This window comes from Poecilia reticulata, chromosome 12 (genome assembly GCF_904066995.2).
Source record: "Poecilia reticulata chromosome 12, P_reticulata-male-v2, whole genome shotgun sequence".
Taxonomy (NCBI): domain Eukaryota; kingdom Metazoa; phylum Chordata; class Actinopteri; order Cyprinodontiformes; family Poeciliidae; genus Poecilia; species Poecilia reticulata.
The window spans coordinates 3,862,743-3,882,155 of NC_088841.1; the positions used below are offsets into that span (position 1 = coordinate 3,862,743).

Here is a 19,413-nt window from a genome sequence, read left to right on the forward strand (position 1 = left end):
TTCCCGGCCAATGCCGATTCCAATTATGACTGTTTTCTTTTTTTATTTGTTTGTTTTTTTAAATAGCAGGGAAATGTGCTGTCAGTGTTTTGACAGAGGTAGTGTTAAACCCAACAGAAATTACAATATTGTTGCAACTTTGTGAGTAAACTCAGAACAAAGTGCTTTAAAGTAGATAGTGTTGGTTGATTGCATTTATTGAATTCGGGGAAAAAAGGTTTTATTATTATTTCACCATTTTGATCCAAGTCTGATCGCTGACCGATTGAGTGGTGCATCACTATAAAACATAAACTTACAATTTTAGCATTAGTTCCACTAAGATGTAGATTCAGAGCACCAGTCACAGTAATTTTCATTTGTTTCATCAGAAATGTTCCACTTTGCATCAAGTGTATTATTATTATTATTATTATTATTATTATTATTATTATTATTATTAACATTGTATTTCTAAATACATCATTATAAATCTAAGGTCACTAGTGAAATGTCATAAGAAATGGGTGAAATAGTCACACTGAGTGAGTGGACATTGATGACAGGTAATATTCTGGGCTAGAGCTTTTTTTTTTTTATTTACAGAATACTATCAAAAAGCATTGCTAACAGGTAAAATAACAATAATGTTCCAGCAACAGTTCAGAGTTTCTTTAACTAAACATTTTTCCATCTTTTTTACCTGAAGCAAAAACAATGATATTTAAAAGTTATGAAACTTTTAAGTTGGAAGTTGGAAAAAGAGACAAGTTGCCCAACATAAACCACCTCAGACAAGGATAAAATCAGTCTCATTGGCTTTACAGATCCCTATCCATACTTGGAAAAATCAGTAATGTGAAATGCAAAGATGCGTTTCCTCCTAGTACTCTGATGCTTATTAGATGAGCAGCAGGTGGCGCTGCCTCATGGAAACAAGCCAAAAAAACTTAACTGGAGTTATCCCTGCCCTGTCTTAAAATGAAAAAGGTCCAAGCTTATTTCAAACATGTTTGACATGTTTTTAAATAACTACATGCAATGAGTCCCTTTGATTTTAGCCTGATCAAGATATATTATGACAAATAAAAACTGAAGTTTGGAATGATCAGAAAGAAATATTTATGGATTTACTGACTCTTCTCATACAGTATTCAACATGACAAATATAGCAAATGTTTAAAGTTTTTTAAATGTGTAGTGTTACAAGTTTATGCCGTTACAAAGTCATTGACAATCTACTGCATTACTATGTAACAACTCTCTCTAAAGGGCATAAAAAAAACTGGGGAAATAAAGAGCTGCAAATATACCACATACTCTAAATCTGGATGTCCAAACACATTTCCTGAAAACGATCATGTCCCATTAGCTGTCATGTTAAAGTTGTTTTTCTTCTGTCTACGGACAAATAATGAGCCCGCATTAAAAATACAGCTGCAAGGTGGAGAACAGATGAAAAAGCACAAGTTCTAATTGTAGAAAGAGTGAGCATTTATGCAACTTTTTACTTATTTCTTTCAGGTTTACCCTCTTAAATTTCGGATATTTTAATGTTGTATTCCGTTGGATTTCTTTTTCAGTAATCCCTAAATGTCTTTTTTTTTCTCCTTTCCCTTAATGACTCAGCTTTTCAGGGTCTGTCCTTACATTTATTTCCTGTCCAGTGAAGTTTGTCAGAATCAGTGCTTGCTGTTTTGAAACATTCCTCATATCATTATGTGTCTTTACATTTAAATCAAGCCTCTTGAAGACGGAGCTCAAGATGATATTACCTGATACAAGCCATTTACCCTACCCTCGGTAGAAAAACCTATAGTAACACTTGAGAAGAAAAAAACTCAATTTATGCAATATATTTCTGTGTACTGACGCTTCATCTGAGTGCTGTATTGTATCTCCCTCTGTTACATTGCCGGGTGTGTGTGTGCATGTGTGTCTACTTCTTTAGCTGTCTTCCTGCTGCTGTTGTGTTTGCAAATCGACCTGAAGTGTTCACCTCTGCTTTGATCAGAGAGATGTTTTTAGATGTAAAGGAAATTCATCATGTCTACTGTTTTAATGTGTGTGTGTGTGTCTGTCTGTAAAGGTATCTTCATGAGGACCAGCAGAGTTTTAGGGTGTTTAGAGGGACGATGTTTACGGTGTCTTTCTCAGATCAGGGTCAGATAGAAAGCTTGAAAGCTTTTGGACTAATTTGTTTTTTCACACTCTAAAACATGTTATTGACCTCATTCTGATGGCATTATCTACATCTATATGCCACACCAAAACATGCAATAAGATTCACAGCTTTAAGATATCGTGTCTGAAATCCATTAATAAATGTCCTTATAAAGATTTCTGTGCAGACGTCAGTGTGTTTGTTTTGCTCAGTATATTTATGTATCATTGCACCTCTTAGATGGTCTGCTTTCTGAAACTGTAGTTATTTCTGCAATAAATGTGAACATTTTCACTACACTGTGACCCCTTTTTTTTTGGCACTATAGCAGCCTCTTCGTTAGTAGTTTGACAAGGAGAAGGAGAGGATTGGGAATCAAACCTGGGACGGCTGCGTTGAGAACTGGTGCTTCTTTATGGGATGGATTTCCTCATCCACCTGGTTCCACCCTTCTCACTAATTTTTGACTCACGCTTGTTACTTTTTAGTCAACTTTGTGTCCCTGTCTGCCTTCAGAAAAAACTAAAATTTTGTGGAATGATGCTAAGTTCCCAATTTCTTTATCAATTACTTTTGACTATTATTTCTGATAGTATGAAGCTTGCATACAGATAATATGACAGAATTAGGTAATATTTTGTCTTTATACAAGAAACTGCCTTTATTCTCTCACTCTTACCTTTTGATGTATTTGTTTTGAAATGTACAAAATGACATGGTGTGGTTCTTAAATTTTACCACAAAAAAACTAATTTTAACATACCTATTAATCGGATCAATTAATATTAAAACCACAATCTTCTTGACGGTATCTATTATACTATTCTATCTTACAAATTTTGATTTTTTGAAAGGGCGACAAACAGAAAGTTATTAGAAAATGGGTTTCGTGTATTCCTCTGTCTCATTTGTATTTATGACAATGCATTGTGTGAGCTCTCACTGTGGCTCGGATATGGGAACATTTTATTCAGACGCTTATTTACAGCTGACTGAGTCACAGAGTGAGTCACAGAGTGTGCTGTTCTCAGGTGTTATGCTGCTCTCAGGTGTTATGCTGAAACTCCGCCTCAGGTAAACTTCCCCCTCTGCGCGGTGACGTCAAAGGGATGGGCGGGTCACATGGTCTAGTACAGAGAAACCTGCGGTTTAATGTTACTGAAATGGGAGAAACAAGAAGTGGGGAACGAAGATAAGTGAATAAGGTAGGCGACCTTCTTCCCAACATCGTTTCGGTGGTACGGAGGAGAGCCCGCTAGAGGACACAAACAAAGAGGCTTTTTTTTAAAGGACTATTAAAGTTAAAAAGTCAGCTGTAAAAATGACGCTGCGTTAATTCGCGGCCACTTCGAGTGAAATTCACTCCTCCGCCGCCCTTTTTTACCGGATAAAAGCTATAAAATTAGCCGAAGTTAAAATGTAGCGCTTATTACACAAGAAAACAGACATTAAATACTTCATGAGTTAAAAAAATGCAGCTAAGAAAGGCTCTAGCCGACCATAACTCCTGCAGAGTTTCAGCCGCTGCCTCCTTAGGTTTATTTGTTATCACAGGCCTCCTCTACTGCACACAGTGCTCCTATTATTCTGGAAACAGAAGCATGCTGGGCCTTTTCTGCTTTGTGTTGTTGGGAAAAGTTTGGAAGTTTTGGTGTATTTTTATACTATTTGCTTGGAAGAAAAAAATCCACCATAAACTAAACTTCATTTCTACTAATACCTCAATTTTGTATCATTATGGGAGTTCTATTATTAAAAATATTTTTATTATTCTAAAAAGTTAAAGGAGAAAAAAAAGCTTGAAAACTTAAGTTTGGCATATTTTAAAGTTATAAACAACAACATTTTAAAGAAGATTATATATATTTCTGATAAATACAGGTTGTAATATCAATTCAAAGTTAGGAAGCCAGTCGAAAAGGTGAAACTCCTACATATAGTTATAAATGTAACGTTTTTATTTACTTTTGTTATGTTGATGATAATGCATTTAATGAAAGCCCAAAATTCAGCTTTTAGACAAATTAGAATATTTTCTAATGAAAAAAAAGCAGCAAAGATCCATTGAAAGCTTAGTGGAAGAACAGATGTGTTAGAAAAGGTTTTTGCTTGAAAATAACTATTTTCTTGTGTGTGAGCAAGTGCACAGATATATTTTATAGGTATAAAATGCTGAAAAATCCACTTGAAATAAGTAACAATATTTAGCCTGACCATATTAGCAAAACACACTGATTTTCTGATTTGCGACAGGAATGTGGTTAGATCAGTGGAATCATGTCCAACTAATACAGTAAATGAAATGAATCATGTAAACATATTGCAACATTGATTTGTAACAGACTATGCTTCTGCCTGTCACACTAACCATTTCAAGTGGGTAGTTGTCATAAAGTAATGTAAAATGTTTCAACCACAGCTTATTTGCTGTTGAAGTCATTTTAACGCCCTCTGAATCTCGATGTCTCCTGTTGATATGATGGAATGACAATATGTGGTCATATTGTTCATCTAGCGTTGTTTCAGAGATGCACTGCCCGATATAAATTAATAATTAATAAGCATAATTTTGTGCTTATTAATAAGCATAGAATTCAGTCCAATTTATGCTTTATTGCTTATTTTACATTATATTTAAAACTCCTATTTGCACTTTCTGAATCATTTGAAAGGAGGTTTTTACATGTTTGCCTGAGTTCGTCCACTTATTGTTTTCGTCAGGCTCAGATTCTTTACTACTTATTTAACATTGGCTGTTCTACTCCTAACTGCACTGACTGAACAAATTAAAGAAGTTTTTGCATGTTTTTCTGTATCAGATCGATATCGGCCGATACTAAAAGCCTCATAAATTATCTCATTGGTATGGGAAGTGGAAAAAGTTGTTTCTATCCGGTATTGAAACACTAGTTTTGAGATTGTTTTCTTTCTCTCTTTTTTTTTTAGAAGACTGCTGCTGTTCCTGGAGTTGACTTTACCCCATTTGCTTCAAGGTTCAGTATGTTAAAAGAACAAAACAATACTATTCTGCATACTTTGGTTATCATGTGTGATAATTTTAGTCACTGTTTCCTTTTCATCATCTTCAAATGATTTACTCCTGTGACGTCACAAGTTGATTTTATCCAAACAGCAGTCAGTCAATTCATTTTATTGATCAGCATTTTCTGAAACAACTTCTTAAATCCTCAGTGTCATTGTTGAGAAGACTTTAGACCTGAGCTGGCAGCGATCGCTTCAGAGTGTCCGACCACAACAGATCACGAGGAGTCCAATTCAAGTTCACTCTCTTTATGTAGAAAGTCACCAGAATGTACATACGTGTGTGTGCGTGCGTGCGTGCGTGCGTGTGTGTGGTTTCTGTAAACAAAGCAGAATAATACAAGCTAATTAGAACCACAGTTAAAACATAAACATAGAGATGAAGCAAAGTTGTACTTAAATACACTAAACAGCTAAATAAACCGGCATCTTACTTCTGATTAAACTTAAAGTCTGATATTATGAATTACCACACATTGAGGATATCGAGCTGCACACCTGTGTTGCATTCAGGGTGCATAGAAAATCCCATGTACAAGGCATGCCCTGTTGTACAGTCATGCTTGGTTTGAACCAAAGCAAATAGTCATCATGTGTAGATGACTGACCTGGATAGTGAACGTCGAGGTGAATCAGAAGCACAGATGTTTTTCAGTGTTTGTATTTCCTGTCTTCATTAGTGCTTGTTTGTCTCTACAGGTGATTCTGCGTTCATACAAGGTTTGCATTCTGACCTGCAAGCCAATGTAAGTCGTGTTGAGTGACTGCGTGTGAAAGAGGTATTGAAGCTCCTTCTTTGGTTTGTTTTTTTTAACCCTCTTCATTCTCCGGACTCGTCTGATTGGTTGTATAGAATGTATTTTTGTGCTGATTCCTGAAGCCGGCGGTAAGTGCAACATTCCTGGAAACGATGCGTGGCAATTCCAACAGCACCGTGGGAATTCATTCCTTTTTATTTAGCTGCAGCACAAAAATGCATTCTTGCCCCAGCTTGCATGGAGGGACAAATCTTCACTCATGAGGGCTTTTGGCTGAAGGGTGTTTTCTGTGGTGACTCTTAGCAGCTGTGTTGATTGCTCCATAGTTACTGCAAGAATGATTGGTATTTAGTCTTTATCTGGTGGTTTCTTCTTCTCATATTTCCTACTTATTTGCCTGTCCTGTTGCAATATTAATTTCAGTTGTTAAATTTTTTACGTCAGTAGATAAATACACTAATGGGGACGAGACTTACAGCTTGGCCTGTCACCGTAACAGATTTTGCTGGACAACAATGTTTTCCAGGAATTATTGTGATAAACAATAATATTGTTATTATGGGACCATTTTAAACTGATATATAGATAATGGTTTAATGATGCAAAATTGCTCTCTCAAAGACCATTACTCATTAATTTTGTAAAGAACACTTGAGATGAAGCTGTAAGATATTTTCAATATCCAAAATAAAACACAACCAAGAACAATTAATAAAACAGAAACAAACACACACACAACCGAAAGCATAGATGAAATGGCTTATCAATTCTCTGTAATCAAAATTGCTCTTCAAAAAATATTAATCGAAGTGAAAATTATTGAGCTCATTTCAACTTATCATGTTATTGATTGTGACAGACTCACTTACAGGTATTTATTAATAATCAATAAAAATGAATTCTGTTTCTAATTATTGTGATAATGATGATAAAAAAATATTTAAAAATTACTACAAATGTTACTGCATTCTGCAAGGGCTTCACAAAAACAAACTGCATAAAAAAATAATGCTTCCACATTATAAAACAAAATCTTCTTCACTACGTCAGCTACATTCAGTAGTGGAACTCCACTGCTGAACAATATGTAATAATTTCATTCAGTCTTACTTTAAAATACATATAGTGTTTATTGATGATGTAAGGAGGAAATTGGCTTGAAACGTAACAATTTCAATCATACTGAGTTTTTGGAGTTAGTCTTCATCAGAGTTATCGCAGTCAAACAGGCTTAAAACTTCCTCAAGCAGAAGCAAGAAACATGACAAGTGATAATTACAAAGACAAACGTCTCACCAGACAGATTTAAAAAGGAGCAGCAAAAGCAAATGAGATGGATTAGCAGTTTGCCAACAACTGACGGCATCATACAGGACATGTTGCTGTGAAATATTGTCTCTGATGCCGTGATATTGAGCCGTTAGCAGGTCAGTTACAGTTGTGAGGTTTTCATACAGCAGCTGTCTTCATTCAGAGGCATCTTCAGACTCGTTGTAGGACTGACTGCTACTGGAGAGCCCAGAGCATCACCATCAATCACAAATCTTTGAAGGTGATATTAGATAAGACATGTAATTTCCCTTTGAGATAAGTAGTTTTTGAATTGAGTAAGTAAAATGATTTCTTATTGTAAAGTTTTTATCAGAGATGCCAATAGACTTTCTCTGTGTTATATTCTCTTTTGTCTTAGTACACAGAGAGACAAACATGCAAAAAACAAATTCTATGCAAATGACAGAGAGTGACTGGAAAGAGGAAAACAGAGGAGCCCACACTGAAACTGGCAGTGGCAAGCAAACTAAAACCTAAATAAAGACGCTCATAGTAACAATAAAACCAGTAACTTTTCTCCAAAAATCTCTTAAAAATAACAACTGAACATTGAACTGAACTAATTTTGTGTTTGTAGGAGATGTGGGCATTTATCATATCGTTTCTCATTTATCGTGATAAATTTCTTATCACAATACAATTTTGATTCATTATTGTCCCAATAAATTCCAATTAATTATGTTTGACTGTCTACTGTTGGGATTGTTAGTTTTACTATTTTTCTCCACTATTTGCTCAATAAAGGCTTATAATTCGATATCAATACATTTGAAAATACGATGCGCATTTTAGTGATACAACTCAGTTTTTCATGTGACTGGTTTCCTAAAGGGGTTGCTGGGCCATTTGGTTACCTAAAAAATATTTATCTTGTTGTCACTTTTATTATTATCACAATAGTACCCCAAAATATTGTGATAAAATGTTCAGTCCATGAAGCTGAACCGTAGTTTGTATCATGAACATTTTTCAGCACGACCTCTTCATTTTGTGTGGATGTTTCCAGGGACCATCAGCATCCTCATGTCCTATGGAGGAGGTTACCACGGACGCACTGAGCGTGTCCGCCAGTCGCCGTTTTATGACCAGGTTCCCCATGAGTCCTTACCCCTGCCCGAGTCGTACGACCTGCAGCCCCTGAGGGAGCAGAGGTCCCCCCATCTGGCCAAGAGCGCCGACCCTCTCCCTCCTCCGCCTCTGCCGGACCAGCCCCCCGTCGGCCCCGAGTTCGACCCCAGCGACAGCGAGCAGGACACCGACCCGGAGCCGGACCCCGCCATCGACATCAAGCCAGTCCACCGGTTCATCCCCGACTCCTGGAAGAACTTCTTCCGAGGGAGCAACCGCAGCAGCAAGAAGGCGTGGTCCATGCCCGAGTCCTCCAGCAACAACAACAACAGCACCACCGAGGGGGTGCGTTGCTCCCCACCGCACTCCCCGTCCCTCCCTGGGTCCTACCGGGACCCGTACGGTGGCTCCGGGAGCAGCTACAACTCCGCCAAGGAGCTTCTAAATGGACAGGACGCCCATGAGTCAGTGTCGGGCCACACGCAGCACACAGCTCTGACCTACAGCGAGCGGGTGGAGGAGTACCACCAACGTTATGGCTACATGAAGTCGTGGGCGGGGCTGCTGAGGATCCTGGGCTGCGTGGAGCTGCTGCTGGGGGCCGCTGTGTTCGCCTGCGTCTGCGCTTACATCCACAAAGACAATGAGTGGTACAACATGTTCGGCTACTCTTCTCCTGGAGGAGCGTACGGAGGAGGATATGGAGGAATGTACGGAGGAATGTACGGAGGATCGTACTACGCCGGGCCCAAGACTCCGTTTGTGCTGGTGGTGGCAGGACTGGCCTGGCTGGTGACTGTGATCCTGCTGGTGCTGGGGATGACCATGTATTACCGCACCATCCTGCTGGACTCCAACTGGTGGCCCCTGACCGAGTTCGTGTTAAACCTTGCTCTGGCCATACTGTACATGGCGGCAGGTAGGTTTAACCTGGGTAACGTGTCTAGTGTTTTTATTTTTATTTAATTTAATGTTTTTTGGTCTTAATAGAAGTGAATTCTGGAACCATGATTGTTTTTTGGTTTGATTTTAGTCAGTCCTTGATTGATTGAAATTGATTTTATTTTGATTAGTGGTGCACCAATGGCAGTTTTCTGGCCAATCTGTCTGAAAAAGTTTCTACAAATAGAGACAATGTTAATTAATTGCATTATAAGTTAAAATAAGATAAATAATTTCCATTCTGACGATTACTATTTTTGAATCTATAATATTTTATTTTATTTCTGGTTTCCTGGTTTCATTGTGTTTTTTATTAATTGTTTTCAGTTGTGTTTTATTTTAGACATTTAAAATACCTCCCAGTTAAAGTGTGGTGTTTTCCGTTGTGTAAATGATCAAATTTATCTAATTAAGAGAAATTAGAGTTAAAATCCTGACCCTAATTTGTACTCTAGGTTACATCAGACTCCTCCAAAGATGAACTAATAGTCCCAGTTGATAAACCTGTTACTTTTAGAGGAACTGCACATTTAATTTTCCCCCAGTTTCTGTCATGATGACAACTCCACCGTGTTTTCTTTCCCAGCCATCGTCTACGTCACAGACACCAATCGTGGAGGTCTCTGCTCCAACCCGGTCTTCAACAACCCAGTAAATGGGGCCTTCTGCAGAGTAGAAGCTGGTCAGACCGCCGCCATCATCTTCCTCTTCGTCACCATGGTCGTGTATCTGATTGGGGCCATTGTTTGTCTCAAGCTGTGGAGGCACGAGGCCGCCCGCAGGTACCAGGAGCAGTACGGCCAGCAGGTGAGAGCTTAGCCATGTGTGTGCGTGCGTGCGTGCGTGTGTGTGTGTGTGTGTTTGTTTGTTTGTTCCTGTAGCTGGGCTAGGTTCTGGGATTTCTGGAATTACTGAGTAGTTCCTGTTATTAGTGGAAGTTCATTCCAACAAGATCTGCAGAGATGTTGGGACATATCTAATCACAGAATGTACCCCGCCTCCACCCCCCCCCACACACACACACACACACCAGAGTAGGTGAATGAGTAGGTGTGGTCTGTGTAACAGATAAGGAAACTAAAACAGTGTCTGAAGCCTCCTGGGATTCCAGAAATCTTTTGACTTAAACTGTTATTTCTCTCAAAAGCAAACATGTTGGACATGATTTATTATTTTTTACTTTATAAGCATTTCTGTATAAAATGTAGACCATTCAAACCAGACAAGTGGTTTAATTTTCTGGTTTGATCTGACATACAGACCAAACCAGTTGTAACCTCAATACGCCTTTATTGAGGATGTAAACATCTATTTAAGAGATGTTTACGACCATCTTTTAAATACATGGTTGTAAACATATGTTGTTTACAACCATCAGCTACCACTGCAATGTTGCAGCATTGCAGATAAATATATAAGTTTATACTTGCTGGTAAATGTCAGGACAATGTTGCTTTTATTTTATTGCAACTTTTATTGCTCCAAGTTAAAATTTGAAAGGGGCCATCAGCACAACGGCGTAATAGGGCCACTGTAAGTAGAAATAAAAAGGATTAATTTTCTGCCAAAAATACAACAGTTTTCTAGAAAAAAAAAACAAGGAAAATAACTGACATTTTTAGATTAGTCAGAGAAAGTTTCTAAAAACAAAAAAAATACATTTCTGAGTGTCAAAAGTCAAAGTGGGCTTTTGAAACTCAGAAAATGTCCTAGAAAATTTCTGAGATTAATCTGAAAATGTAATTTTTTACCAAATGTGTTACTTTTCACACTCAGGAGTGTCCTTGATTTTTTTTTTCTAGAAAATTTCAGAGATTAATCGCAAAGCTTTTTGGTGGAAATCTCCTTTTCATTTTGTTTTGCTTTTTTCCCACCGTGGCCCTAAAGAGCCGACATATGATCAAATTTGATGGAGTTAATTATGGGGCAGTCCAGGAAGAAAACATTAGAGTCTGCATATGACCTGAGACTGTGGCAGAGGTTCAACATTCAGCTGAACAGTCACCATAAACACACAGGTCAGTTAGATCAACGCATATCCTTACAATGGGCCAGTGTTACAATGGCCTAGTCAAAGCTAATAGCTGCAATATATTCTGAAAATTATCGGCACAAGATTTTCTGATAATGTGTATCTTTAGATACTTCAGTGATTCTATGCAACATGTTGAGTTTTGAAGTGTTAAACTTACTTGTTGCAAGCAAAAAAACAATTTTCTTTCCTGTTTGTGTATTTAGATGGTGCCTTCTGAGATGCATGTCGTGCAGTCACTTGTAAGTACGCTGTTAGAAACTAACACCTTCATTTAAAAACAACACCCAATTGATATGCGTTTGATCTTTATAATCCCATTTATTTTGCTGCCTTTCTCTGCTCAGGCGGTTCCAGATTCTGCTCCGGCCCCCAGATTCCCAGAGCAGGTCCAAGGCTCCTCGGTTGTTCCCATCCTAGCTGCACCCAAACCACTTCCTCCAAAGGTCATTCAGGGAGCCATACCGTCGGGTCATATCCCCAAGCCGGTCATTGTGCCTGATTATCTTGCGTAAGTACTGCCGTAAATACAAAAGAAAGGGAAGTAGTGGAGTTTGCACCAGAAGTGTAAACAGCTGGATGGGTGTTCTTTGACATGTACCACCTACATAAGCATATACTCACTTTGGCAGAAATGATATTAGCTGTTGGCTGCAGCACAGTGCAGCCTCCCATATTTTAAAAAGGGTTCAGGAATAAGAGGTGGGCACAAGTTTGAGGTGTTGACTTTTCCTCCAAGTTCCCTAGATCTAAGTTCAATTTACTAAAAGTGGAATGTGCTGGACAAACATTTTCAGAACATCTGTTGCTCTCATATTAATACCGGATAGAGGTGGTGTAGAGTTTGTATGGCAGCCAAAGGGGACGTAGACGGTCATAATGTTCTGCTCATTGATCTCCTGGATGTAGAAAACCTGGATATTTAATGAGGAGCGCTTTAATGAAAACAAATATTTTACCAATCGTATCTGGATCTTTTATAACAGTGTTTCTCAACCTTTTTTGGCCCAGCGCCCCCCTAGCCTTTATCCAGGTCCCTCACCCTCACTGACCATTATTTTATCATTAATATTACTATCACTATTGTAGATGTTTTAATTTTTATGCGTGTTTCTGTATTTATCATCAAAAATTATTTCCCAGAGAACAAAAAAGTTATGGGAATAGAAATTATTTTCACAAGCGTCTATGAAAAATGCAATGAACATTCAAGTTAAAATAGGTAGGCCTTGCAGCAGCCAATCAGAGTGGAAAAAATATTCTTATTTTGTGCCATTTTCTAGTTGTTAAATATTCCACAAAATGACCAGATAAAAGATGTTCAACATGCCAGTTTAAACTTTGAACTATTTGCAAACCGACTGAGCTCTGCAACATTAAAACATGGATAGAACTGTAACTACATTAATCATAGCTCTTCTTCTCTTCAGTGTTTGTCAGTTTCTGGTGGTGCAGCTCTGTGCTGCCTTCAGGAGAATGGGACATCAGAGTATCATCCATAAAATTTCACCCACATGGCATTTATTGTGCAAACCTGAGCTTTCAGTGGGAAAACAAAAGTTCCAGATCTTTTTAATGCCATACAAATATGAGACAGAAACATGGATTATATCTTTATATAAACCTGTCTATTGATTATAGATTAATAGTTTTACTGGGCTGAAATTACCAAGAATAAATCTGGTTCTTAATCAAATTCTAATGAGTCAAATTGAAAGTGTCATGGAGTCATCAGCCTCATGACATTAACACTGACATGAAAAATAATATTGAAGAAATAAACATATCTAATTAAAAACATAAATAAGTTTTCAGTTCTTTACTGTTATGGTCTGTAAGATATATTTATTCTCAGTACTAGATGTGGTCTCAACAAACCCATGGCACTTCAACAATATCATTTTACCTTTTATCTGGAAATAGTGTCTGTTTATTCTTGCCATACAGTCCTCTGTATTATTGCTCAAAAGGTCTTGCCATACCAGTTTATTCCTCTGTATTTACTTTAGTTTCTTAGTTTATTCTTGCATTTTGTTCTTCATTAATTTCCATTTAGTTTCATTTGATTAGTATTATCCTCTCTTGGTTTATTGCTATGTCCACGTTAGTTTCTTTCCTGTAGCTACATTTATGTGATCATTTATTGACGCTTCACTCATCAAATGAGTGAAGCGGATGTTTTTGCATATTTTATGAGAACAAACAAAAAAAGAAGTGAGATTATGAAAACAGTCATGTTTTCAGTGTTCCTGCTGTTGGCTGATTTGCAGGAAGTACCCAGCAATCCGGTCCGATGAAGAGCGGGACCAGTACCGAGCCGTGTTCAACGACCAGTACGCAGAGTATAAGGAGCTCCACGCCGACGTGCAGGCCACACTGAAAAAGTTTGATGAGATGGACACCATGATGCGCAGTCTGCCTCAGAACCCCAGCACCCAAACGGTGACTGGTCACACACACACACACACACACACACACACACACACACACACACACACACACACACACACACACACACACACACACACTCCTCAGACTTTATATTCTTCAGTATTTAAACTTTTCCAGAACAGCACAAACTACAGAACTCGTAAATATAAGTTTTTTTATTATTATTATGTTCATTTGTGTGAAGCTGCAGAAAGAGGTTGTACAAAACAATTGCTGCATGTTGACCTTTTCACACTTCTTGTTACTGCAGGTACTTCCTTTATTAGTTGAGTTTTTCTGGCCCACATATTTTGCAGGTCTCTCTTAGGGTTATTGTTTTTTCTATTTTTATGAAAAAGGACAGTTCTCACAACATGGCTCCTTACTTTTTATTCCGAGGACTTAAATCCAGTTAAATAAGCTCTGGCATGGCTTTAAATAGGCCGTTCATGCTGGAATATGCCTGAATTAAAACAATTCTGTTGACGAGCAGGAGTTAAAATGACTTTTTACCTATACAAAATTAAATGATCACGTGACATCTACATCTACATATATTTATTCAGTTGAGTGTTTTATTAATTAATAACAGAATTTTTTGTATTTATTTGTCTAATTTTGAACGAAACTGCTTTCCATATAAAGAAGTAGGGAGTCATTAAAAGAAAAAGGAAAACAAGAAATCTTTCAGGAGACAAATACGTTTTCACAGCACTGATGCAGTAAATAATGGGAAATGTGTTGATCTACTGTAATCCAGTGAGCTTCATTCTGACTGCTTTGTGTTTATGTGTTGGTAACAGGGAGCAGACCAGACTCTCTGCTTGTTCAGAAAAATTCCTTCCATTGTCCGCGCTGTCAAACTGCGCCTCATTACTTCGTCCCGTCACTTCCTCCGTTTCTACTTCCTCTTCCTGCTCCCCCCGCCTCCACCCTCAGATTCCTTATCAGCTCCATTCAAGCCGCTGTTTGAATACTGTCTCACTGCGCCTGATTTCCATACACAGTTTCACTCCGTCACCATCTCACCTGAGATAAATACTTCCTCTGCTTTTGCAGGAGGTGGAGCGCATCAACAAGATCCTGCAGGAGTATCAGAAGAAGAAAAATGTGAGCTCAGTGTCTTTCTTCCTCTGTGGGGTTTGGATGGTTATCACAACTTTATCTGTAGTGAAGCAAGTGGAAACTCCCATTTTGTAGATCCATTGCACATAGATTAATGTTGTTCTCCACATCAATTGTCTAGATCAGGTGAAGGTTCCAGAACAGCTGCAGCTGTCTGTGTGACTCCAAGTCTCTGATGTTTGACTGGAATATAAACTCATAAGAAATTGTACATTTTTAACATCTTTAACTTTCCCGCCCCTTCAAAAAAGTGTAAGTGAACAAAATAAATCAGATAAACTTGTAAGAAGTGTTCAGATTCCCACACACAGAATATGTACCGTATTTTCCGCACTATAAGGCTCACCTAAAATCCTTCAATTTCCTCAAAAGCTGACAGTGCGCCTTATATATGGACCAATATTGAGCCACAACAGGTCTAGCAACTACGGTAAGCAGCCGCCGACTTCATTTTTGCCCATAGAAGAAGAAGTGCGCGGTGCATGCTGGGATAGTTGTCAGAACGCTGGGTTGTAATCTGTTAATAAAGTTTGACTGACCTATCTACCTACCGACCTGATAATTACGCCGTCTGCAGGTCATGTAGCACCACGTTCTCCACAAACATGCTGTGCGCAAACGGAGAAGGGTGACCATCGTCCGACCACGCCCCGGCCCAGTCGCGCAAGGCTCTCCTCGCCGACCCGAGTCGGACTGTTTTGTTGACATTCTTTATGTCAACAAAGTAGCTTTAGATATTCATCCGGGGTGCTTCGACTAGGGTTACCAAGGGACCAGCCCCTATACACTTAAAGCCGGGGGCTCGGGGGAAGAGAGACAGAGACTGCAGCGGCAGCGTGTCGGTTGGTCTGTGTTACCCAGAAAGCAGTTGGGCACAATATCGCAACACCAACACCGTGAGTGAAACAATGACTGGGGCAGACTACTATATAAAGAACTCGGGGACCATTTCTTTATTATTACACAGAGTATGGAACAAATCGCGTCCCATATAGGTTCACTACGGGACGGGTGGTAACTGTAGCGTCTATTCTATGCGCCTTTTAATGCGGTGCGTCTTATATATGAATTTAAGTTTTAAAATAGGCCATTCATTGAAGTGCGGAAAATACGGTAGTTTGCTCAAAGTGAGGGAGCTACGATGGAAGTTTTTTTTTTAATTTTTTAAAATTTTCATGTTAGATAGTCAACTCACTTGTCTTAAACTTGACCTGCAGATACCCTGAGATCATTAAAGCTGCTGAGCTATATTGCATCGACCGAAACAAAAAAGCATATTTTGATTAAAGTTTTGCCCAACATCACGTCCAGGTGCCACGAGCTTCCACATTTTTACATTTTGAAATGAAAAAAACATAATAACAGAACAATGTGGATTCCTGCTTGCATTTTAACTGGACAGCAAAGCTCAGGGAACGAAGACGTATCAGATTTCCATCCTCACACAGAACAAAGTTGTTAAGTTCTGTAAGAAGAAACGAGGAGGAAACTGGAGCTTAATCTCCCTGTGACTCATGTTTCTGTTGCAGGACCCGACTTTCCTGGAGAAGAAGGAGCGTTGCGAGTATCTGAAGAGCAAACTGTCGCACATCAAACAGAGGATACAGGAATACGACAAAGTCATGGAGTGGAACGACGGATACAGCTAAAGCTAGAGCTGCTGTCTGAGGCAGAGCGACTCCAGTGGTGAAGATGGGACTAAAGAGGCAAACGAAGCCTGATTAAAACTGAAAAAGGGCACTGACAGCTACTGAGGCTTTTTTTTATAAATCTGTTGTCTGTCAGAAGCGTTTTTAAAGCTTACAAGTGGGAAATGAAAAGGGCAAACATGCTTCATCATTCCTGAAGATGATCAGATTGGTTTCATGTGATCGGGCGATCTGTCAATCTCCTCAAAGCAGCTGGTCACCACGGCTACAAGTAACGGTAAACAACATCTTCACATCAGCACTTCTCAGAGCTTTTCTTGACTACAGTCAACTCATTGAGTTATTCAAATACATTTCACCGCACTGTAGCGCACAAGACGTTACACATTGCGTGTGTGTGAAACTTCAAATTAGATTTAAAGATATTGTGTCTGGTAGCACTCCAAAGTATCTGTTTTATTTCAGATTAGGAGAGATCGGGACTTGATTTTCCCTATTTAAATTTTTTTTTTAACAATTTCAATGAGCAAAGTTCATTATGAGAAGAAATATCAGCCTTACATTTACATTTTTTATGACTTCCCACAATAAACATGATTTATTTGTGTTGGTAAGAGAAGTGGCGTCACAGTGCTGCAAATCAGGGTTTTGCTAGTTGATTTCAAACAAAGTTAAAATGATCATAGAGTTGGTACTGGAAACTTTTTTTTGGTTGCCATTATAACTAAACAGCCGTCTTCAGTTTGTCACGCAGCATAATATAATGCTGATGCAGATACACTTTATGTAAATTTCATTCCTTTTTTCACTGAAAAAAAATTTACCAATTTATATCTTCTTAAATCAAAAATATTAGATTAAAAAAAAAAATCTTGCTAGCCATTTTTATTGCTTACATTTTAACATGATAGTAAGTACCAGTGAGAAGATTCCCTTATGTTAAGTTTGACTAAATACTGCAATTTTTTGGGCTTTTTTGCTGGGAATACACTAAAATATTCTTTAGACCAACAAAGGAGAAAATATTCAACCCAAAACGTTTGTGAACCGTACATTGTTCTTTTACTAAGACAAACGTCTCCATTTCAGACCGCCGATAGTTTCTTTTCTACCATGTTTCATTTAAATATTGCGAGTTTGATTTATTCCTAAACAGTTAAAAACTAAAGAATTCTCTATAAAATGTTTTTATTACAAACATAATAAAATAATAGCCAATGAGTAATTTTATCTTGGTGATTTTGTTCCCCGGTGGAAAAAGTTTGGACAGTAGAGAAAGTAGATCCTCATCTTAGGATTTCTAAAATGGCCACCAATGTTTCCAAATTCACGATAAACTTCACTGTAATAAGTTCAACCTTCCTGTAATCCATGTTGAAGTTAAATTTCAATGGTAATAAAGAATGAGCAGAAAAATAAAGAATATTAAGGCCAAAAAAAGTAATCTATAACAATAGATGAAAAGTTGCTCTCCATGGGTAGAAACCATTTAATTTAAATGTGGTGTTTTTGTTTGTTTTGTTTTTTGCAGCTGTGAAGTCTGACTTGTTTTGAGGCAAATTTTCTCAGGGTATGATAAACTGAAATAGTGCTGATAGGAAGAATTGGTTTGTTTCAAAGTCCACCCCAGCACAATGCGTGTGTGTGTGTGTGTGTGTCCTTGGGTGTGAACAAATGTGAGGAAAAACCACAAGCTCTTTGTTTAAAAGTGGTCTGAATATGCAATTAAATATATATATAAACACTATAGGACTGATTGTAAATGTAGCCAAACCGTAGAATTTCACAACACGCACTGCTATCAGGTGAAAATGTTTGCACTGAATCACTGGGAGATCTTTAAAAAAAACGTTTGCCTTACTCCTGTCACTGGTTATCTCCTCTTCATTTCTGTGGCAGAGTTTGTGTTGCTAATTTAAAAATGGCCTGAAAACTTTTAACTTCTGGGAGGACTGCTTTTACTGCTACTCTGTCCCTTTTTTAATGCAGCTGTCTTGTAATGTGAAATATATATACGTATATTGAACGTTTGATGTTTAATGCTGTTCTACCATTTCAGAGAATAAAAATAAATGTTTTGTTCTTTTTCACTTAAAAAGATCTTGGTTATCTAGATTTCTGTTCTTTTTAACATTTTAAGCATCTATAGTTTTTTTTTATGTTTCAATGAAAATGTAACTGTGACGATAATGTGCGGTTCTCTAATTAAAGTAACCACGTGATGCCTTTACATGCAGTCCTGCTGTTTTTTGTTCTTTTTAGATAAATATAATGGACAAATATTAATGAACAACTATTTAATTTCTATTTAAAGGACCATTCAAAATGTTAAATAGGTGCAGCTTTAATGTGTTTAACCTTCTTGCGGTCTTAGCATGACACTCAGAAGACGCACAGCAGATCTCACGGTCGGACAGCAGGGATGTAGGGGATTGTCCCATCAGACTGTCAGTTCCTGGAACCACACACATGCAAAAGACAAAACAGCTGGGAATCAAGGGGTTGTCCCATCAGACCATCTGGAATCATGAACACAAAAAAAAAAAACCTTGTAAAAGTGCAACACTGCCTTAAAGCCACAGGAAGATTTTAGATGACATTTGTTAAGTAATATTGTTGTGGCATAATGTGCAACCTGAGCATTTTAGGTTGGCTAAGAAGATCGTTCTCCCGCCTTGCGTAAAGTGAGATGACTGGTAGTTGCAAAACAGCTTTTCTGTTGCAGAACAATCAATCAAATGGAATCAAGTGGAAATGTTTTTGTTGGCTCTCTTTGCCTCAATCATCTCTTTACATCATCTTGTGTTCTGTATGAGACACAGAAACTGGGATGGGTTGTAAAAGGCATGGATGTTGAAGGCTAATGTTAAAGCTCCTGCCTTTTCTGCAGTG

At 38.1% G+C, this 19,413-nt stretch overlaps 1 protein-coding gene across 5 annotated transcripts; it reads left to right on the forward strand.

Moving 5' to 3' along the window:
- Nucleotides 1-3,081: 3,081 nt before the first annotated feature.
- On the forward strand, nt 3,082-18,751 carry marveld2a (MARVEL domain containing 2a). Of its 5 annotated transcripts, none has more exons than XM_008423286.3 (10): nt 3,082-3,348; nt 5,090-5,141; nt 5,885-5,964; nt 8,282-9,262; nt 9,872-10,092; nt 11,524-11,559; nt 11,665-11,828; nt 13,588-13,759; nt 14,807-14,857; nt 16,402-18,751. In XM_008423286.3, the coding sequence occupies exons 4-10, from the start codon at nt 8,299-8,301 to the stop codon at nt 16,519-16,521; spliced, it is 1,728 nt and encodes a 575-aa protein (XP_008421508.1). In that variant the 5' UTR covers nt 3,082-3,348; nt 5,090-5,141; nt 5,885-5,964; nt 8,282-8,298; the 3' UTR covers nt 16,522-18,751. The 5 variants fall into 5 exon arrangements, with proteins under 5 accessions (XP_008421508.1, XP_017163514.1, XP_008421506.1 ...); XM_017308025.2 differs by having other exon boundaries at nt 5,885-5,931; XM_008423284.3 differs by having other exon boundaries at nt 5,090-5,136.
- The last annotated feature ends 662 nt before the right edge of the window (nt 18,752-19,413 follow it).

What these genes read in the sequence shown, in the direction of transcription:
- marveld2a (XM_081613738.1), top strand. Translation starts at nt 8,209, where the DNA reads ATGAAGCTGAACCGTAGTTTGTATCATGAACATTTTTCAGCACGACCT. An exon ending in CATACTGTACATGGCGGCAG is followed by an intron (nt 9,263 to 9,871) that starts GTAGGTTTAACC and finishes TTTCTTTCCCAG; the next exon opens with CCATCGTCTACGTCACAGAC. An exon ending in AGGAGCAGTACGGCCAGCAG is followed by an intron (nt 10,093 to 11,523) that starts GTGAGAGCTTAG and finishes TTGTGTATTTAG; the next exon opens with ATGGTGCCTTCTGAGATGCA.